Source organism: Melozone crissalis, unplaced genomic scaffold, assembly GCF_028551555.1.
Source record: "Melozone crissalis strain CALT ecotype California unplaced genomic scaffold, PUWL_Pcris_2 ptg000007l_1, whole genome shotgun sequence".
Lineage (NCBI taxonomy): Eukaryota > Metazoa > Chordata > Aves > Passeriformes > Passerellidae > Melozone > Melozone crissalis.
The window spans coordinates 9,251,760-9,275,084 of record NW_026535785.1 but is presented as its reverse complement, the minus strand read 5'-3'; the positions used below and the strand labels follow the sequence as shown (position 1 = coordinate 9,275,084).

The following is a 23,325-nucleotide window of genomic DNA, read 5'->3' as shown; positions in this document are numbered from 1 at the left end:
CCTTTGCTGCCAGCGCGTCCCAGCCCACCGGCAGTGTGGGCTGATGCTGCCTCCTCAGCACATTTGCAACCTGCTTTTCCTGTTCAAAACAGGTCAGAGAACCATCCCACCCCCTAAACCATTACAGGAGTCATTATCCTGGTCACTGCAAGCCCTCTGGAAGCTCCGGTATCCAAGGCTGAGCTTGCTGTGAGTTCCCACAGTGCAGCTGCACGGGGCTGTTCAGCCAGAGTAGCTGGGTCTGAGAAGGAACCACTGGTGGAACCTGCTGCCAGTGAACAGAATTTAAAAAAAGAAACAAACAACCCACAAATCCAAAATATTGCCTTCAATGCATTCACAGTCTCCCCTGTTGTTAGCACACTCTCTGGGATGTATTATCAGTGTCTAGGTCCATGGCCTTACCATTTTCTTTCTACCCCAAATTATCTCCAAAACCGCCTCCATTAGCTGAAAATTTGGAATCCCTTCTTTTCTGGGGCTTACTTTTTACAAAGACAAGATCAGGTCACTTTAAATAAAACCACAGACATGCTGTTATCAGTTACCAGTACCTTTTAACTGAACAAAAAGATTTTACAGACAAGCAGAAGCCACATTTCATTGGAAAATATGGAGCTGCCATCCTTATAGGCCTTCTCCTCCTCACAACAAGAGAAAAGGCCGATTGCTGTTGTGAGCATTACCAGGTGTAACTCCAGCTCTAGGACACATCTCCTCATGGCCTGCAGATCATCATCCATCCATCACCTCTGCTCCAGATCCCATCAGGAATATGATGTACCTGACTTTGGATAAAACATTTTAGAGCAATTTAACAGACACATACAAAATACACAGCATTGTAAGCAATCTGACAGTTTATAATCCCAGATTTAGATTTAGATGGTTTATAATCTCAGATTTAGGTTTCTTATCAGTAAAAACTAAGCAAAATTGATTGGTTTTCTAAGTTTTTACATTGCTTTTCAAAAAAAAAAACAAAATAACCAACCAAACTCACCCCAAAACAAAACAAAAAAGACCAAAAAGTCCTGAGCTTTTCAAGAACACTTTAATTTCATGCTATTGCTACAATTAACATTCAGTGTAGCCTGTGTGGATTTTCACAGTGAAGTTCCCAATTGCACAAGGACTGCATTGCATCAAACAAAAGGGGCACACCTAATCCAATGGGAGTGAGTCCCACACTTCCAGGGCATGTTTGACCAAGAATTCCTTGGACTAAGTCTGGTGACAAATGTGACACCCCAGGTAAGGCTCAGACTGTCCTTTCCTCACTTTAACCTCTCATGCCCCGGCCAGGGAGGAGGAAGGACCCGTTCCTCACCAGCCTTTGCACCAGGCAGCTCCACCACACCTTTGCATGTCTCCCACAGCAGAACTGTGTGTGCCTCCCATCCCTACTGAAGCAGAGATCCCAAACACTGAATTAGTTCAGAAAACAGCAGGAAAAGATCTTACTCTTCCTGACAAACCCAAAAGATTTTATTCAATGCAGCAAAGACAGCTAAATTTTAATGCTGTTCCATTTGCACACAACAGATTTCAGCTTTTTGGAGCTTTTCACAGAAAAATCCAGTGAGACTCCCCCTCCCCAAAATACATTGTTTTTCCTCTCCTCAGTTATTCTGTTGTTTCCTTCCACCTCTCACCTGTTCTTGTGGATAGTAGTAAGAAGCAATAAAACAATATTTCATTCATTTTGCTCTTGCATACTTCTAAGTATTATTATTTAAAACGTATCCAGAGTGAAGATTTTGAATATTTTTGCACACAAATACAATTTTAAAAGTTGCATAAAATAACTTCTCTTGAAGTTATTTTAGAAGGGAACATACACACACAAGTGATCCATGCCAGTAGCACGTTAACTTTTCCCCTACCTCCAGCAAGGAGAAGATAAAGTGCTGATAACGAGGAGGAATGATTAAAACCAAATAGCAACAACAAAAAAACCTTTCAAAAGTTACAATGCTGTAACAGCCAAGCTGGAAGGCAGGGACCAGTACAGGACATTGGTATAAACCAGAACAATTGCACCTTCATCAGGTCTGTTGTAAAAGCTGCTTTCCCAAATGAAACACAACAGGTTCTTCTTATTTTCACTTATTGCTCAACAGGAGAAGAATGTCCTAGGAGGTCTAGGAGCAGTAGAAGGCCCTGTTTAATGTCCCCAGACTTCAAAGCAACAGGAATTCACAACGATGACTCTGGTGTTTGAGGGTTAAGGGTTGTGGGTGGGAGGCTTTGTTCCTTTTTCTAACTAGTGGAACTACTGATATGCAACCCCCACACTCCCTCCCTTTCCAGTTTCTCTTGAAAACATTAGGCAGTCCCAAAATGTGGCAAGTGCTGGAGCAACTCAAGATCTAATACAAAACATTAAAAAACTCTCCCCATTTTTATCCTTTTTTCTATATTATCTGCACTCCACAGTGTGAGTGAGTGTGGTATTTTTGGGGGTCTCCCATCGTTGGGAGGAAATGGTGAATCTGACTCCATGTTCTTAGAAGGCTAATTTATTATTTTGTGATACTATATTATATAAAAGAATGCTATACTAAAACTACACTAAAGAATAGAGAAAGGATGCATACAGAAGGCTTTTCAAGATACTAATGAAAACCCTGTGACTCTCTCCAGAGTCCCCTGACAGCTGGACTGTGACTGGTCACTAAGTAAGAACAATTCACATGAAACCAATCAAACGAGCACCTGTTGGAGAAACAATCTCCAAACCACACTCCAGAGCAGCAAAACACAGCAGAAGCAAATGAGATAATGTTGTTTTCCTTTTCTTCTGGGGCTTCTCAGCTTCCCAGGAGAAGAATCCTCAGCAAAGAGGTCTCCAACCCTGTTGGTTACTGCAAATGTCACCTGCTGTAAAGTCTTGACACTGTAATGCTGTTCTATGGATTTCTTTCTTAAAGCCAGAAGATTAAAGAGTCATTTTTCCTTCATTTTGGTCTAGCACAGTATGTTTTCATTAGGGTGACACTTAAAGCACTCCTTTTGTCTCCAGTCATTGCCACTGGATTGCTAGCAAACATTTTATGCATTTCATTTTTTAGAGCAGTTTTTAAAAGCTAATTTTTTCCCCCGACTAAGTGCGGTCAGTTACCACTGTGATTTTCACATTTGAAATCAGGTTGTACATTTCAAAGCAGCCGTGTTGAATATCAATGAACTCGGAGAAAATATTTATAACGGCAAAACAAGGACAAATTTGGGGGAAAAAAAGGAAAAAATGAGAAAACAACACAAGCAGCTTAAATCAACAATTTTATGAGCTGCAAAATGACCTCGGACTTAAAGGCTCACAAACACCAGAGTATTCCCGGACACTGCAGCTCCCGGCTCCAAAGCTGCTGTTCCGAGCTCCTTCCTGCGAACCCCGATGGAAAGGGGACATCTGCTGGCAGCAAAAGATATTCTCCCAAAGACACAGCTAACATTGAATCGGCACAATTACAGCAGTACCTTAGTAATGTTTACAGAAGGGAAGGCATTTCATTTAAACTCAACTTTATATTATCAGCAAGTACACAGAAAGCCACAAAAATTAGCTATTAACAAACTCCAAAAACATGTATTTAAAACTATCTAATACAAAAACATGTATTTAAAACTATTAATACAAAAACATGTATTTAAAACATCTTTTAAAACTATTATAATAACATTGCAATAAAAGAAATTGCAATTAGCAAGAGTAAATTAACATGCTGTCATCTTTATTTGAAGATTTGCATTTCAGCTAAATAACATAGTAGCCCTCACCTATTCCTTTTCAAAAGATTTATAACAAGTAGATATAAAAAGGCAAAATTTTAAATTGACTACAGGCAAACCTTGGCACATCAGGAATTTTCTGTTTCAGAATATTTTAAGTTTTCTTAGATGCAATCAGCTTTTAGGAGACACTTCTAGCAATAGACTCAAAACATATTATAACAGATTTTCAAAACATATTATAACAGATTATAACAGATTTATAACAGTTCTATGTAAGACAGGACCCAGGAGGTTGAACTGCCAGCCTTCACCAGCAGTTCATTTTAACTGACTGAAATAGAACAAATACTATTTCAGAAATGAAGGTGCTGAAAAGCCTTTATTCTTTAAAAAAAACTTAGGAATTGAATTTCACTAATAAAATATTTGTTGAAAATAGTTCAAATAAACAAACAAAACTTTTAAGCCTGTCTTGGGCAAGCCTGCTCTGCAAATGAGGAAATCCCAAGGAGAAATGCCTGCTCTGGATGCACAGCTGCAACTATTGAAACAGAGAACATTTCAAACTCTTCACTCTCACCTCCAACAAGTATAATAAGAATAAACTGTCTTCTCTCTAAGCTGGGCAGGAACATCCCATGGCATAGGCCAAGACAGAAATCATCTCCAGGTAAAATTGTCAGTCTCAAGAGAGTGGGAGCAGAAATGACTAATGAATCATCTCCAAACCAGCACTGTCAGTATTGTGAAATCAGGAGAAGAAATACAACCAGTGGCGATTCTGTTGTGCAGTTACACAACATGGCAACACAAATGCAGGTGAAGGATTTTGTGATTGCAAGCACAGAAAAAGCTTCTTTTTGAGAATCCAGTTTTGTGGCTGAGTGTGAGGACCCTTTCTTTAACAACAGTAAAAGTCAAATCAGAGTTCTTTCCCAAACTTCACTACTTCTTAAAACTTAAAACTTTTTTTTTATTTTTCTATTAAGCTACATGCATTTAAAGACAGGGATTCCTCTGATAAAGCTTTGCAGCACAGCATAGTCTAAAACTTCAATCACAAAGAGTAAACGAATTTATCAAAGAACACAAAACACTTCGGCCTTACCCCAAGCTCCCAGCGTTCATCAGTGATGGAAGTCATCATCCAAACATATGTGATGCAAGTATTTATCTTCCATTTGGGAAGGAGAGCTCTTGGAATTGAAGCCAGCCCATCAGCTCCAAAGCGTCTGCAGCAAAATTCCAGGTGAGCAGCTCCCGAGGGACGCTGTGGTGGCCGCAGCAGCAGCAGAGGTGAAGCTGAGGGCTCAGTGCAGCTCCACGGCCACGGGCTCTGCCTCACCTGAGGGCCCGGCGCAGCCCCGGGGCCGGGGCACAAGCCCTGCGGGCCGGAAAGCCTCAAAGGCCGGGTGCGAGCCCAGCCCAGCCCGGCCCCTCTGGCCCTGCAGCCGAACCCGGGAGAACCGGCCCGCTCGGGCTCGGCCGTCCCGGTTTTACCGAGCCAGAGGGCAGCGCAAGGGGCGGCTGGCGGAGCTCGGTACCGCTTGGCCCGGCTTACCCGGACCCCTCAGGGGATCAGCACCGGGCAGAGCGCGGTGCCCGCAGCGCCGACACCGCGGGTTCGATCCCCGCGTGGGCCGTTCACGGTACGGTTGGATTGGGTGGTCTCTGTGGGTCCTTCTCTGCTCGGAATGTCTTGAGAATCTGATGGATTCCTGCCCCAGCCTCCCCCCTATGCCAGCAGCACTTTGTATTTTAATGTTCCCCTTATTTTTTTGTCTTTTATTCTTTTTTATAGACAAGACCACAGTTTTCAATATGAGCAAGAAAGTCAAAGTTCACAGAAGAGCATCCTCAGGCCTGGTCTCTTGTCAGCCCCACCTGGAAGGCTCTGGGCTACCCAAAACTGCCACTCCCCTTGCAGTCATTTTACACCAGTAGCTGCTAAAAATAATACTCTGGTCCCATGTGTTCCACATGTTCGGTTTCACACACAAAACCACACAGCCTGGAACATCCCCAAGTTCACTTTCTAGAATGGCTTTCCACCATCTCATGCTAAACAGGGAATAAAACAGCAGTGGGTGATAGGTACAGATTTCACACATGGCAGAGCCTGTTTGCAGTTTGTGATGGGCATGGGGCTGATCCCCAAGCAGAACTGTGATCATTTCCAAGTAAGTCACAATGGTGTTAAAAGAGTAGGGAGAGTGTTTGCATCTAAATCACGACTGATATGGCTGAGGTTCTCCATTCCAGCCCTGCCTCACCTTGCCAAGGGAGCAGAAACCCGCAAGTTCCATTTGGGTTTTATAAGAGGAAAGATGAGAAGGTTTCAAGAGCCTGCAAAGCTGTCACCAGCTGGACTGTGGCAGACTGTAAGTGTGTGATAAATGGACTACACAGCTACCAAATTTTCCTCCAAGGCACAATGAGAAAGGGTAATTATCCTTTATACTGTTCAAATTACTTCAAAAGTAAGATTTTTGGTAGACTTCACCAAGATGAATATTGGAAATCAGTTAGTGTAAACACTCCCATTAAAAATAAAATTAAAAACCCTTCCCTCTAGTTCCACCTGATTGTGCTGAAACTTAATTTGGGAGATTTTGATGATGAAATGGTATGAGATATGTCTGACTAGAGAGAAACACACCTTCTTATCTTGATGTGATTGCCTCCCCCTTTTCAATTTTCAGTATAAAAAGGCAGACTGGCTGTATCTTGACTTAAATGTAGCATTTTGGGTTGCACAGATAAGTGAGTGACCCGTTAGGTCAATTAAATGCAAACACAAATGCAATTTCAAGTTCAATACTTTGTTTCCTCTGGCAACAGAAAGAGAACACTAAGCATGTAAACAGTTACATCATGGTGCCTAAAATGCGTTGCACTAGGAGAGAAGCAGGCATCATACAGATTTCTGGCTTACTAGAACATGCAAAAAGACAAAATGAAAAAAAAAAACCCACAAGACCAAAACCACAAAAAACCTACCACAATCCCCCAAAAAACAGAGATGTCACAAAGTAAAAATGCTCATCTAAATCTAGGAGAAAAGTGTGTAAGACTATTTATCAAAGCCTGATGCTCTGTGAAAATACATTAAAGCAAAGCATAAGTTATTTTCAAAAGGCAATGCACATTGTAAGCATCTCTTTTATTGTAATATAAAGAAGCATACATCATTCAGTTCTTTAAAGTACAACTCAAATTGTACACTAACAAAAAAAGATCAATTCAGACATCCATGAACATGTCAACAACAGAATTCATTACATTTTGCTCTGCTGGTATTGCACTTGGAATGATTTAGAAGTAAGGCACAGTAAAAACAAAGTCATTTAGTGCTTCTACAGCAGATGTCTTTTTTAAACACATGCTACATGACGTAAAAGTACTTCTAGCTTATGTATATACACATAAGGGAAAAAGAAAAAAGCATGCACTAGAGAATTCAGATTTCAACATATCTTGCTGTTTCATAATATACAAATAAAGTAGTTTAAAGATGTAAACAAATTGCATGCACATAAACTAGAGCAAAATCTTTAATACAGTATCTGAAAGCTATTATGCTTAAATAAAAAAATATAACTTATTAGTACTCAGGTTTATGTGCCATTTTTGGTCCTGTAGAGATTAAGAATATGGGGTTAGGGGCAGGATGGGAAGAGTGGATTCTTCTGGTTTTGCTGTTGGTTTTATTTTTTTGCTTTACACATTGCAGCAGTACACTGGTAAGGTCAAATATGGCTTTTGCAAAACGATGTCTAATGAAAACATGAAAAAGCACAATTGGTTCAGGATCCAGCATCCTGATATTTTCCAGGCAAGAACAAAACAAAACAAAAATCAATATGATCTACGCTTTGAACTGGGTAAGACATGCATTCCAAAAGACCTTTCTAAAGACATTTGAACTCTACAATAATGAGACACTTTGTCAAGTGTAAACTCTTAAAAACTAAACACAGAAGGATCTGAATGACTCAAGCATCGTTTTCCACTTCAAATGCTACTGAGTAAGTTTCGCCCCTGGCCCCGGTAGCTGAAGTGATACTGGACTGTCTTCAGAATTAACTGCATGCCAGGAGCAGCTTTGCTTCTTTTTACACAGGTACATTAGAAATTAAGTAAATTAACTGCACAATTTTTGGCTTCACTTTATCTTTGGCATGGGAGACGCCATTTTTCAAATTAAAAAGGAACATGCACCATGCTGCATTCCAACAGGTTATACTGAAAAGGCACATTTGTTGCTGCCTGGGTGGCAAGGGAAGACTTATTTTGCAGAGGGCAGGGTGTTGAGTGCATCATCCTCTCCTCATCCTCCAGAGTGTTCAGTTAGACCAGGTACAGTTGCACACAGCGGCTGCCCAGGAGCTGTCCATTTCTCTCAGCCACTGCTTGCTTAGCTAGATCCAGGCTTGGAAAAGTCACCAATGCCTCGCCACTGGGCTGCCCACTAAAGTTGTAAAGCATGAGGATGGAATCTGCTTGGAGCTGCAATGGTACAAGAAGAAAACATAAAAAAAACCTATTAAGACCAGCAACAACACCTGGAAATGTAGTTTTTAATGCTGGTGCATTTTTTAGTGCTTCTGGCTCACCCCACTCCTGTGTCCATGGTGAAAACATTCTGGAAGTTAAGAATGGGAAGGAGAAGGAATCAAAGATCAAAAGAAATTTTAGCTTGGCAAGCAGCAGCAGCTCTTACTCTGCATATAGTGATGTAGACATAATTCTGTGCAAAAATTTTTCTAGAGAAGCAATTAAAGAGATTAAAGGAGAGAGTTAGATGTTAATAGGAGGTAAATGGAGCAAGAAATCCAGGCACTAATAATTCTTGTACTATGGGGACTACTGGCCAAGTGACAAAGGCATGTCAATACTCACACACAAAGTTAAAAAACACAACACACATGCCAAAAATAAAAGAGCTGTATGAGTTCTGTGTTGGGAGAATGAGCTGAACTCAACACAGGTGTACAGCACAAGGAAGATTTTCCAGAACAATTAAGTAAAATTTGGCGCAAAACTGAATTAAATAAATATTTATGGTAATTTTAACAAGACTAAGGAAAAGCAGGTTAGCAGACAAGATTATTTAGTCATTGGACTTGATCTACTTTTGAGGGCATTTGCCCTCATAAAGTCTTAAAAGACAGTTCCAAATTGCTGAGTTCAAAGCAGACATTACAGTCAGTCCTATTGTACCCCATCCATTTTCCATAAGATGCAGGAAATTCTTCCAAGCTAAGTTTGAACTCCTGGTTGCTGGACAGAAATGAATCTCAGTGAAGTTTCACAATGAGAGACTGAAGGATCAAAAGCTCAGCATACAAAGTTAGTTTTTTTGGAAAACAGTGTCAGACAAAGCAATGCTGGAAAACCAACCAGTTTTATGAATATTAATTCAAGTTATATTCATGTGACATATGTTCTCTTGAGTTTATAAAAGATTAAAATATTTAAGTGTTTCATTTCTGTAGAACTTGTGTGTGTCTGGTATACTACAAGAGGCAGCAGGCTTCTCAGTTATTACCAGTAGCATTTCATTCACGTATCGTACCATATATCAGCTTTACATTCAAACATATGAAAATAAATCAAGTGCATGCTAGAGCTTCACTCACTCAAACACTGAGCAGGCAGTAAAAATATTCTTAAAATATAAGCAACAGCACACTTTAAAAACCAAAACCATGCATAAGGCAGTTAGTACAAACTTTCCATCATTTCTTCTCAGAAAACTAAAGTTAGTTAAGAAATAACATGCAAAAGAAATAAAAAAGACAGATAAAATACATAATCTCTAAAGCCCACTTCTAGTTTGGAATAAAACAATCTTGTTTTATTTCAGAGTAACCCTCTCTCAAAGAGAAAGCTGTACAGAACTTGGATTGAGCTAAAAATCTGACCTAAAAGATACTCTGCTCTAAACCAGCTCTTTGCTGTTAATCCATATGGGATCAACTCATTTACCATCAGTCCAGAACAGAATTTTAATATTTCAGCCCAGAGTCAGCTGAAAACCATATGGAGCACAGTTAGACATCTGAGCACAGAGGAGAGCTCTAAGAACATAGTTTAAATGGCAGTATTGGTGTAATACCAATGTAGGGATCTAGAAATTCATGTTATGAGAGTTGCACAAAAAGTTAGCAAAGAAGTCTACACATTCTGCAAGCAACATAATTAAAAGAACTAAATGAACCTCTTCAGTTTAATTTTAAGATATATTTGGTTTAAGTACTTATTATTATTATACAGATAATTCTAGAGAAATAAATTTTCTGTATGTACACATGTGTTTTAAAATTAGCTTCAGATTCATACAAATATTTTTCCTGGATTTTTTTTTTAAACTCTCTAACAGTGGTACCTATATAATATTACCTTGTACCACTTACAATTCAGACTGAGCTACTCCATGAATTGGCCAAAGACTGTTTCCATGTCATACTTAGTAGAAACCAGCTGCTGATCTGGTTTTCCAGTTAATCATCAGACCATGCAGTCCATCTGCTCCCTGCAGATCCAACACAAGGAAACAACTAATTTGAAAACAACTGAGTTGGTGGTTGTTAGTGAAAGTACATTTGTCTATGAAAGTAATTCTCTCAAGACACAGTATGTGACTGCCATTTTTAAACTGAGAGGTTGTTCTGGTTTTTTCTTAAGGAAAAAGAAAATGTACTAACTAATCAGTAGACTTTTGAAAGGAATACAGTAGTACTGTGGCATCGTGTAGTTCACATGGGCCATAATAAAATTTCTCTGAGAACTATGTGTAATGCCAAAAATGCAGGCAAATCTACTGTTAGCAAACCTAGAGAGTTGCATTAGAAAGTCAGTATACCTAAAAAGCCTCTTCTGGAAAAACTAATGCAATAGTTCATATTGCATTAGGGAGAACAAGAAGGAGATGTTAATCTCTAGCCAGTTATATGGTACAGAAATACACAGCCCAGAGGTCTGGGGGTTTTCACACATATTTCTGTGTTCTTCCTAGCAATATCAGGGAGAAAAAAAATAAACTTCTATGACTTTACTAAGAGAGAAATATTGGACTGAAAGGTTCACATGAGATATGAGATACAAGCATCAACAAACCCTTCTGGAAGCTGAACACACCATCTGAGCAGAACCAGGCAATCACTACCTCCACCACTGCTGCCCCAGCAGCCACAGATCACAGCCAGCCCATTTCCTTGGGTTAGTTGATTTTTGAAGCAGGAAGACTAAAACCAGGATCCCAATGCAAGCTTCTAAGGGGGAGAGCCACAAGCAAAGGCCTCTGTAGCACCAAGCCCTTCTTTCCCTTCCCAGTCACCTCTGGAGAGCCAGGCTCGGGCAGTCACAGCTTACCTTCTTCAGAAGTTACAAAGTTACAAACAGACCCACTCTTTCGGTGCTTGTAACACACTCCTGGCTTGATCGCTCAGCTGAATTAGGCCATTGTAGTCATCAGGTGCATACTACAGTACAAGTGTGACATGGGACAATCAGCAAGAGAAGGAACAGTCTGGCACAGCAAGCCACACAGACCATCATTTGCAACCACAATTAAGAGCATCAGCTATAACAACTGGCAGGAGACACTGAACTGGACAGAAACAACTTTTATGTAAGATAAAACATACATTAATTGCATTACTGGTTGTAGAAATAAAGTAAATGCTTGTGGGGAATGTTCTAAACTGTGTATTTGAACTGCTCCTCATCAATGAAGGGAAATAGGTCAGACCATGAAGTGCTCCTTTTTCCCTTCTACTCATGAGATGGCAGCACCAGGTAACCAAACTCTTACATTTTCATAAGCACAATCACAAACCCAGTGATGGCTCTCACTGGGACAGATGAGCATCTTCCATTCTGCACACTGAGGTGGGGGATCAGAATAATTGTATGGATCTCACTCAGATCTTTTATGCACTCATGGAAATGAAGTGCAGCTTCTCTAGGGAAGAGTGGAAAACACTTGAGTTGCAGATAATACCTGTACTCCATAGACTACACCAATGTAATGAAAGAAAATCAATGTCCCATCATGAATGCATTCACAAGGTAAAATAGCATTTATGCTAGTGTAGTGTATTTCTACATTAGAAAATGAAATAAACTGCACAGTGTAACTGCATCATGACAGATTTGTAGAAGTAATATATTAAAATAAAAATAATGACTGCACAGAAGAGTCACACTATCAAATTAGAACAAAACCCTCATATGTGAATCAGATCTAAGAATTCTTTGAGATGCTGAATATGAACAGTAATCACTCATACTACTGGTCTGGTACAAATATATATAGTGAGGAAATACATCAATATGAAATATTGTTCTTAGCACATAATCTTTCCAAATCACATATCCTGGGAAGGGACTGAGCACTCTTACACATGCTGCAGAGATTACTTGAGTGGTTCCTGTAATCCAGAAGACAATAGTGTTTAGCATAACCTGAGTTGTAGAATATCTTTTCAGTGGCAAGAAGAGTTTCCTGTCTCTCCCCAGACAGACTAATGCTTTAGATGATTGCCAAATGCACACAATATAGATGCACTTTGCTGCCTTTCCTTTAATATTTCTATCATGCAAAAAGTCTCCTGCCAGCTTAGGGAGAAAAGGAGTATATTTGGGCATACAGAACACATATTCATCCAAAGGGAAGTTGAAAAGAAAAACACCAACCATCTTGTACACACCTTTCACAGAAAACAATAACCAAGAGCCCAGAGAACACAAAAGAAAAGAACCCCCCAAAATTTTACTACTGAATTCTAGCCACATCTAAACCCATGCCATTAAGTAAAAGACAAATATAAGAAGTATTTTCTAGATAGTCTCTGCCAGGGCAACCAGACCGTGCAAATATTAGATTTATGATTCCCAGACCTGCCCTTGAAACAAATCTACAAAATGTAAGTTTACTCTTTGGAAGGAATGTCTCAAGATAGTACATACTTTAGATTATCAGTAGATGTACAGTAGGCAAAGTTCTACAGTTTTACTCTTGTAAGGGACAGTATTTCATAAGTTACACTTGAAATGGAATAAACAATGTAGAAAATATGAAAGTTGTAAAGATATCCTGTACAGAGTTGTCAGAACTTAGGCAAAAACCTAAAGAAAATGAGAATGAAAGAAGAAAAATAAATTCATCAAAAGACCTAGAAATAGAAGTAGCATCTAATCACAAGGATAGGTGAGAGACTGCAGTCAACTAAAACAGAAGCTGTAGAACAGTAAATTCTTCAAATAAAATGAAAACTACCCTAACTTGCCTAAGTAAGCACATGATTGAATATCTTTCTGATTCTGTCTGCATTTCAAAACCCATAAAAACAAAACAAGAACATCCAACCACACAGGACCAGACGAAGTGTAAACTGGTTAATAAAGATGCAATACACTAAATTTCCTCCTTGAATTTTCTTTTTCTTCAACCTATTTTATTTCTTTTTTCTTCTCTTGCTGAGAGAAATATGGGACTGTCTTCCCCTCACAGACTGTGCACAGATTTAACCAGGTCACTAACCAGTAAGTCATTGATTTCCATTTCATTTTTGCAGTTCCTACAGTGAATATTCAAACTCAGTCTAAAAACAGCGCATACAAAGCAATCTAGAGAAAATAACCCACTGCTAAAAAAAAAAAAAAAAAAAAAAAACACCAGAATTGAAACTGGAAAGTATATTTAGACACACTCCAACTGGGAAAAACAGGAGCAAATGATAGAAAAGGAAAACATCATAGACAGAATGGCCACCTCAGGAAGATAGCTGCAATTCTTGCCCAAACTGCCCATAAACTTTATCACAGAACAGTTCCCAAAGAGAACTCTCAGACTCTGGAAAAAAGCCTAGCTAGTCTCAGCCTGAAATACAGAATCAGGTTTGATGTTAGATAACTGCAACCTTGTGCACAAGAGTCAGGAGAAATACCCTACACTGGCTTTGCCCCTAGAAGCACATCAATCGTACCATAAGACTGCCAACACAAACATCCACAAATACCTGAACTCTGTGTGGGAGAGATACCACCTGAACCTTCTGTATATCAGAGACTGAAACAGGTAATGCCAGTTCCAAAAATACAGAGGGTGCCACTTCAGTCTCTTGCTTCAAGCGTGGGAGGCAACAGACAGAAACTGGTCCCAGTCTCACAATGCTTTCTCCACATTTCCAGGTGGGAGATAAATTTAGGAATAAAGCAAAACAAGCAGTGTGCTCCATTCTGTGAGTGTGGGGGTGAGCATGGAATAGTGTCTGTGTTGCCAGATGACTTCCAGCCTCAGTAAGTGGGAATTAATTCTTTCTCTACCACTTCCCCCTTCCCTTCCCTGGTCAGAGGGTGCCATGCCTAGGACTGGCACACAGATGATGGGGTATCCCCCTCTCAGACTGCAGAGAATCAGATTTCAAAAAGATCTTAAAGGAAATAGAGAATACTTTGTTTAAGCACACATTTCAGAGAAAGAAACTCCTAATCCCTTAAAAGTCAGCAACAATGAAGTCTGTTGTCCTGACAGAGCAGAGAAATGTCTTTAGTGCCCTTGGAATTTAGCCATCCATCCACTTCCCTTCACTTCCTTATTACTGTTTTAACCACAACTCATCCTCCTCCCCTCTACCAGCAAGCCTTAAATTCTGTGTCTCTGAAGCCTTGGAGGATTAATATACTGCAAAAGCTCTTTATAGCTGCAGACAAAAGACACTTAAGCCCAGTAGGGCCTTCAAGAACACTATTTATTTTACACTTTTCTTATGTAGAAACATGTACACAAAGAAGTCCTTACATTTCCAACCCAGCCTTTTTCAGCAAATTCAGGGGGCTTTTTAAAAGTTCAGATGGTAACCCTGGCCCCTAAATCTTAGTCATCTTCTAGTCTCTTTGTTGGGGTTTTTTTTAACAGCTATTCTTACACACAACTTACCTAAATAGCAAGTCTGCTTTCTAAGAACTAATCCACAGGGTCTTTTCCAGGCAGGCATGAGTTCACATTCATGCCAACCTCCAAGAAACTGGGCAAGTACTACCAGAAGGAGGCTGAATCCTGGCCAAGACAACAGCTGAGAACTGGTTTTTGGTCAGCTAAGACCACAGGCACAGTTAAACTGCCTCTGCTTTTACATTAACCTAACAGTTCTTGTTATGATACCAACCCTGCCACTATTTGCATTCTCAGAAAAAAATTACTGAGAAACTGCACACCAACAAAAACCCACACAAACACACGCAAACCTCAAATCAAACAAACAACAAAACCAAGCCAAACAACAACAAAAAAAAGAAAACTGAATGAGAACCCCTACCCCAAAGAGTCTCCAGTACTTGGAGACTAAAATATTTTGCATTGATTCCTTAGTGGCTAAATAGTAAAACCTATTAAGTATTTAGATACTAAATAAAGAAAAATAAAAATTCTTCAGCAAAAAATTTTGTCCTGCTATGTGTCAACTTCACGTATATTCATCACAATTACTACCCCTGTTCAATAATTATTTACTGGAATTCTCTCACTGCTTCTGCAGCTATACAGAGTGATGGCCTGAAGTAACACTGAGGAGTTTTGCTGTATGTTATTACTACATTTGCAGCACCTCTTCCACAGACTTCATGATATAAGAGTTACTTTTCTGAATTCCTGAAGAGTTTCCTCACAATCCCATCCATGGGTCACTCACTTCAACATAAAGCCCAGAGACCAGGATATGCTGAGCAGCTGGTGAATGGCATAGTGAGGGTTTTGTTGTTGTTTTGGTTATTTTGGGGTTTGTTGTTTTCTCAGTGTGGTTTTAGTTGGCTTGGATTATGTGGTTGCTTTTAGCTATCCTTTAGCTATGTATCCAGCACATAATTGGACTCAAATCAATGGCCCTATTGCTTTACACTACAACTAAAAACAATTTAATGTGAATTACTGAATCAGAGAGTACTAATATTAGCTCTTTTGAGGATTACAGTATACTACAATATTATACAGAAAGGTGATGGGGAAAATTGCCATCTCCCTAATTTACTATTAAAATTCTTCCCAAGTTTTTCAATTGCTTAATCCAAGTTACAAGAAATACATGCGAGCTGGAAGGAATTTTCACCAAAAAAAACCCCAAGAAAACAGAACTACAGGAAGAAATTGAGCTGCTGAAACACTAAATAAGAGGCTAATACTAATAAAATTAAAAGAAAATTAAAATGCTGATCTACAGACTTTAAATTATTTCTGTTTAGAAGCATGTACTGATGTTGAGACCAGCTTGTTGAAGCCCATGATATCTCTTAAGAGGCAGGTCTGGTATGAAAAGTGCCTTCACTTAAGTAGCAACATGTGCACACATGCAATATACAGAGCCCATGAAGCCTGAAGGAGAAATTCAGAGGAGAATAAAGCAAGAACTAAAACTTAAACCCTGTTCCTTCCAGACAAGGACACACAAAGACAAAAATCACCCTCCCATTTCAGCATCTCCGATCTGTTCCCAGAATACCAACAGAGAAGACCATTGAATACCAACATCAATTAGCTGTACACAGATTAAAACCATGCCCAAACCACTGATGATTATTAAGGGCTCACTTTATGAACGAGCAGAAGCATCGCGCAATAAATCCTTGGGCAGCAGCAGCAGAAAATGAGAAAACAATGTGAAGAAAGGGGAGGGAAAAAGAAAAAAAATTATTAGTTGTTGCTCCAGAGATGCAAGATTGTCCCATTACAGTAAGTCACCATCTCTTTTTGCCCTGAAGGAAGGAATTACTATAAAATTAGCATTACCACATTTGGGATTCCAAGAACAATTCAAAAGAATTCCTGGTTCCTTTATAAGATCTTGAGCCTGATCTCATTTGGACAACATCTTCTAAAGAAGTCAAAGAGGTGACCAATTTAATAACAGTAACTGATGATCACAGGAGGTTGCAGCAACAGAATATAGGTTTCACCTTGCGGCAAAATTTCTGTTCCTATAATCAATTAATTGTGCAATTCAAACACCAGGAATTGCTCTCCAAATGCAGAAATGAGGAGAAGGGCAAACTGAGCATGAGACACAAAGTCCAGGTTCACTAAACGGAAGATTTAACAAAAGGCAGAGGTGCTAGAGGTGGTTACTGACCTGTTCCATGCATGGACAGGTTCAGGCCACATTTTTCAAAGGTACTGTTACACTTCTAGATGAATTTCAATTTAGCAAATAAGTTTCCATACTTAAGGTTTTAATATATCCACCATCTATCCACCAAAACCCCCAGGCAGTAGAAAACAACTAAAAGGCAAAATATCGATGGCTAAACAATGGGATGAATGTTTATTACTTCTCTGGGTATCATGAAAGCCACAAATAACTGAACTCGGTTTGAACTCTGGAAATATCTGTGGAACACAAAGGCCTAAAATACAATATGCAGCTTCTTTTTACTGTTTGTCAAAATTCACCAGACTTTTTATGTGATAATCTTTTTCCACTGAAAAATCGAGTGTGCAGAACTGCTTTCAAAACAAAAATGTAATGTTCAAAGAGAAGATACAACAGGTAGAGCACTGCATCTTCCAAATACTCAAAACTTGGAACATACCATTTAAGCATCTGTTCTCAGTCTACAATTATTTGCACACCAGATATCTGGCTGAATAAATTAAAGCTCATTGTCTTCTAAGAATCTAAAGGTTAAAAAAAAAAGAAGAAAGAAAACATACCATGCCTGAATATTTCCTATTACCTCTTGCAATATCACTGTTATCCCAGAATGTTGAAGGACAAACATGCAAATATTATTGCCTTTTGACACAAATCACTTGTTCACTTGCAGTGGTTTGAGAGCCATACAGAGGATTTTAGGTCAGAGCTTCCAAGTAGTACCCAAAAGGGCAGAGTTGGAACTTTGAAAGTGCTGTTACCCACAGGGGTTAAATACTCACCAGAACATATTCAATTACCTTTCCTTTTAGCAAATATGATATGACAAACCATGGATATAGATACAGTATCCTCTGAGACAAAAGGCAGAAGACATCAAATAAGGGCTGCTGGAAAACAGTGTTTGTAGCTGGTGCCTTTTTTTTTAAGACTTATCAAGAAGATAAATTTCTGTTTGTTCACCTGAGAGCATTCCATCAGTCCATACAGACTGACATTACCTGTAGTATATTTGCTGTCAAAATGGACAGCATGGATAATACAGATTTTCTTTAGTTTGCAATGTAATATAGCTTTAATGAAAGATGCTCCTGCCTGTAACCAAAATTATTAGCAACTGAAACAATGTTCGACCAAGACATCTGTGTCTCCTTTTGCAAGTCACCACACCCAGCTCACAGCTCTCTGTATTAGAAATCAGCAAGCTTTCAGTGTTGGTGGTCAAACACTGACCCTACCAAAAGGCTCCCACCACCAAGTGGCCAGGGCTGAAAACTTTTATTAGCCCCCACTTTCCTGTGGCAGCCCCTTTGCAGCCCCACTCACACTGGAACTCTGAGGTCTTCAAACTCAAACCCCAAACCCAGACACCAAATCACTGCTTCCAGATCAGGATTTGTTTATTTAATGAGAAGGAAGGCAAATCGTGTGTTACTCTTCAGTCTGCCAGTTAAATATACAACAAGCATCTTGCAGTTTCCAAAAGTTCTGGCTTGGTCAGTTTGGCCTCCACTGATCGATACTCAGAGGTCCAAAGAGGTCTCAAGGAGAGGGCTGCATACTAACCTGGTACCCCTGGAAGAAACTGAGTATCTCCTTCATTCCTGTGTTATATGGCAAGCCCTGCATCCGGACCAAGGCTCCAGGCTGGGGCAGGATGGGAGTGTGGGTGGCAGTGGCAGCAGCTGCCACAGCTCCTGGGGGAGCTGCAATGTACCCCACCGTGGTAGGAGATACTGGAGGGCTGAAAGAGAGAGAGGGAGCAAAATTGTTACAAAAACCAGTCACTGGTTCTACTAAGAAACCAAAAACTTAGATTTGAAAAATAATCCAAATACTACAGAAAAACAGAGAGTCCCGATGTGGATTGTTTTGAGGACTTTCTTAATTTCTCTTCAGCGTCTCATGATCTATTTTTAGAGAAGGGAGGGAAGGGAAAATGGCTAACATTTGTAGTTAAAGACAAAAGGAGTGGCATTTGTTATTTCACAGGGGAGTAGGAAAAGTAGCTGCAGATGACTTGTTTTAAGATCGTTAATGAAAACACAAAGAAATAAAGGGGAGGGTGTGCCATAGTATGAACAGGAGGAAAACACCCTAATCTGGCATTTCTGAGCCACAAAATAGTGAGTAATTAGCATCTCCATCACTGGTCAGGGCTCATTAGGAAATTCCTAGATACTCAAGCTAGCAAGTGTCACACAAGCCTAGGAGCTATCAGTGAACAAGCTATTTCCCCACAAGCCCTGTGCCAGACTTTAGTGACTCATGCTCATACCATCTGTGGAAGGGAAAAGGTGGAGATTTGCTTTGCTTTCACATGTAAAAATGTTCTTTGGTCTCACTGATGTACAAAATCAAACCGAGTACACACCTATGAGGAGTCTTTCAGCATGAAAACAGTTTTGTAAGTAAAAGAACAAACTAAGAGGTGAGGGTAGAGGTGTGAATTGACACAGTTTCTCTTCTGGCCAAGAAATAGAACTGCCTTGATGACATTGCCTCAGTACCAAAAAAACCCTTTTTGGCCAACATTATCACGAGATTGAAGCAAAACCTACAGAGATGAATCCCCTTACAAGGTCACAGAGAAACAGTTAAAATAGTTTCTGCCTCTGTTGCTGAACATTAAGTTCCCAGGACTACACTAGAAGTGCAAATTTAAGAGCTGTTCACAGGTGACCACAGAGTCACCTACTGCACTGGGATGGAAGGTCAAGAGGAGCAGTGAAATCTCGGGGTTACCTGGGATAGTAAGCTGTGTAGTTCATGTAGAGCTGAGCAGCCTGCGCTGGGTAGTAGGTAACAGTTGGAGGAGCAGCTGCAGAGGCCTGGGGTGTCCTGGTGGATGGCAGGAGGGCTTGTGGCTGGTAAAGGGCTGCTGCCTCTGCTGGGATCACAGCTGCTGTTTGGAAAGCAGCATAAGCTGGTGGAGAAAGACCTAAAATCAAACCAGGACACAGCAACAAAAAAGCAATCAGAATGGAGAAGTCTTAGATGAGTAACTCCTCTCCTACAACAATGTGATTGAAACCATCTGGGCATGATTGATGAACCCTTGAGCAGAGACTGCTCTCTAGCCTCTCCCCTGGAGACTTTTGCTACATTGCCACGAAAAACAACTCGGGCATTGGGAATGAGTAATTCCTAAAAGTTCATAGCTCCTAGATCTAAGCAGCCTTGTCTATATGTAAATGGAAAGTAGGGAACTTCAGAGTTAATAAAAGAAAGCATAAAGCCATGTGCATAGAGAAAGCAGGCTTGCACACCAACACACCCTGGTGTTTTCTAACAGAAGTTGTACTCTGTGGGACAAAAGCACCATAATAGTGCTTGGGCATCCACATGGGTGCACACATGGGCATCCATAACTACTGACCATGAGACTTAATGTATAAGCTTCCTGAGACTTCAAAAAGTATTTTTAGGATACAGAAAATGGAAGGGAGAATACCCCACTAGATCACCAGTCTGATGGTTTTTGATGAATAAATACCTAATTTGTCCAGGAACAATAAGCTTGGCTTGGTGTGCAGTCAAATTGGTTTTATATACTACATTTGGCAGCTTTTTACTATTTTGCAAATACATCAGTATCTGCTTTGTGATTTGGTAGTGAGACTAATTAGAACAATACAGTAAAATTCCATGGTAGCTCCTCAGTAAGGTTCACTGTAATCTTAAAATAAAAAAATTAAAATCCATCCAACTTCACCACTCTATGGTCGGTTAGTATATCATCCCAGTGGGTGTTTTCCTTCAAAAATAAGCCCAAAGAGTACCTTCTGAATGCTCTGAGGCAAGATAGCAAGAGCACTCATTGGCAGCTGGAATACAGAACTTCTCCCCATTTTAAAAATCCCTCTCATTCCAAGTAGGTTTCACTACAGGCAAGTCTACTGCAGAGCTCAGAAGAACAGTACACCCATAAAAAGCAAAGTGTGCAACAATTTCACTGGCAAGGCCTTGCTGCCCTCTACTCACCACCGAAAATACAATAAAAATGCCTCTGATCAGTCCCATTATTGCCCAAAGGGAACAATTCCAATCTTAGCATGTACACAGATGGATGATTATTGATCATGGCAAAACCCGAGTCAAAAGGTGAAAGGCCACAAAGCTTCAGCACCTACCACATATCAGCCTTTAGCAGCAGAGAGCAGAAGAATTGGAGACTTACATGGTAACTTACATGGCGGTGGGGATAAGCCACTACGATTTAAAGTGCCACCCATTAAAACAAAGTTCATCTCCTCTCCAGAACACTGGAATACTTCCACATAACGGTCCTTCATCATTTTTTTGTGACATTTTTGAGCCACCATAAAGGCTTTGTCAGCAGATTTCATTTGGATAAAAGCATCACCTGATGGTCGTCCCTAGGGGAGGCGGGGAAGTAATTGTAGATCAATCTGTTATGAAATCACCCAGATCACAAGAAATGCAGAAAGGACTAAGATCAAACATCTCCTGAAAGCCTGTATCCTTATTCCTTTTCTGGCACAAATGACTCACAACTCCACAATTCTATTTAGGAGCAGAAAAATCAAGACTCATGCAACAAGTGCCCAGTTAACACAATGCCGCTTCAGTCCTCTGCAGAAAGAAACAGAATCACGTAGCACGGAAAAAAAATTGGAGGTCTCTCATCCAAAAGCTGTTCAAAGCAGGACTAACTTTCAATTTATGTCAGGCCACTCATGGCCTTCTCCACTTGAAATCTGAGCGTCTCCAGGGGTGAAGGTTCCATATCACCTCTGGGAATCTGTTCAGGTGCTTAGCTAATTTCTCATTGTGATTTTATTTTTTCCCTTTTCCATCAACTGGAATGGGGGGTTTTGGATGTAGTTTATTCACACTGTCTCTTATTCTTTTGCTGTGAAGCTCTAGGAAGAGCCTGGCTTTGCCTTCCCTACAACTGCTTTCAAGGTAATAATACAACAGCATAAAGTTCCAGATCCTTTAGTAAAGTCCATAGCTGCATTGGAAGTTGATTTCCAGACCTGATTTTCTGCAATCTGACAGATATACCTGTCTGTATAAAATACAAAAAACTTTCTTAACCAAAAAAATACACACATACAAAAAACCCCCCTAAACAAATATGGTAGATTTGTTTTCTTTAATACCTCAGTATTTCTGTCATTAAGAACTTATTTTTAACACAAGACAACAGGGAAAATATATCTCTATGATCACATCTTTAAAATACACCCAAACCACAATTTTTAATTATCAACTCTCTTTAAAGCCTGAGCAACTGCTCATCAAGTTAGAAAAACCTCATTTTGACACAAAGAGCACTCAACACAACAGGAACCCTGAAGTTGACAGGGCAGCTATGCCATCTAAAGGAGAGATTTCTGTAATGTATCTCCAGCCTCTGGCTGAAAACAGCCTCCAGGATAAGGTTATAATTCAAAGAACAAGCTTCATCTTTCCCAGGCTGATGCATATATACATACAGAGAGAGAAAAGCAAGGGTGTATGTAAAGGGGGAAGAGAAATGAGGCAAAGACAGATGAAGAGAACATTACATTTTCCCAAGGCTGGAGAAGACTAAAGCCAAGATCAGGTAAGCTGCCCTGACTCCTAACCTGTTCAGTCAATGCAAAGTTACTCCTCCCATGCAAAATGCCTTACCTGCTGATTAAGGACCATGTGAACTCCATGGGGCTTGATATCCCCCGTGGCATCTCCCATAAATTCCAAGATGTCATCAATTCCAGCAGTGTAGGGAAGGCCCCTGAGCCGCACACAGTCGCGGACGCTGCCCGTGGCAATGGTGTATGGAGGGGGGATGACCGGGATGATGGGAGTTGGAAGGGTTGGAATAAGAGGTGTTGACATGTATCTATTGAGTACCTGTTGGCAGAAAACCCACAGCAATGCAGATTTACAATCACCTGTCTGAGCACAGGGCAGTTCTCACAATACTATTTCCAACAAACCCTTCTTATACTAAGTCACTGCAGTTACTTTTCTGTTGGGCATTTGAAAGTTTTCAACTCCGAAAAGGAGAGAGGAAGGCTAACAAATTCAATTTGCCAGACCCCAATAACAGACTTTTCTCATGTCAATATAAAAAAGTTAGAAGTCTATTACTGTTTATGGTACCTCAAAAAGGAACATCTGAAATCATATCTGTGCTAATAAACCAGTATTGCCACATACAGTTCTTAGTTAAATCAGGGTAAATTAAAACCAATCATTTTAAAAGGACTGAGACCTGAAATAATCAGTAAGTGAAAGCACTAATTCTAATTTATTTTAAAAACTGATTGGTTAAGTGAGAGTGCTTATTTGTTTAACCCCAGTGCTCATCTCCAAGTACAGATTTTCTGAGGAAAAAATAAAAGATAAAGATAAGAATATAGGAGGCTTTGATCTCAACATTTTATCTTGACTCATTTCCAAATGACAAAGGGAACATATG

The 23,325-nt window shown here is 39.9% G+C and overlaps 1 protein-coding gene across 1 annotated transcript in view; it reads right to left on the bottom strand.

Moving 5' to 3' along the window:
• Positions 1-7,907: 7,907 nt before the first annotated feature.
• ESRP2 (epithelial splicing regulatory protein 2) overlaps positions 7,908-23,325 on the bottom strand; it is a 40,757-nt gene continuing 25,339 nt past the window's right edge. Inside the window, exons 11-15 of the mRNA XM_054269378.1 lie at positions 22,533-22,754; positions 21,070-21,268; positions 19,635-19,830; positions 18,456-18,633; positions 7,908-8,247 (exon numbers count right to left, since the gene is read on the bottom strand). Of these exons, the coding sequence (XP_054125353.1) occupies positions 8,089-8,247; positions 18,456-18,633; positions 19,635-19,830; positions 21,070-21,268; positions 22,533-22,754 (954 nt within the window). The 3' untranslated portion in view covers positions 7,908-8,088. The remainder of the gene's footprint in view (positions 8,248-18,455; positions 18,634-19,634; positions 19,831-21,069; positions 21,269-22,532; positions 22,755-23,325) is intronic.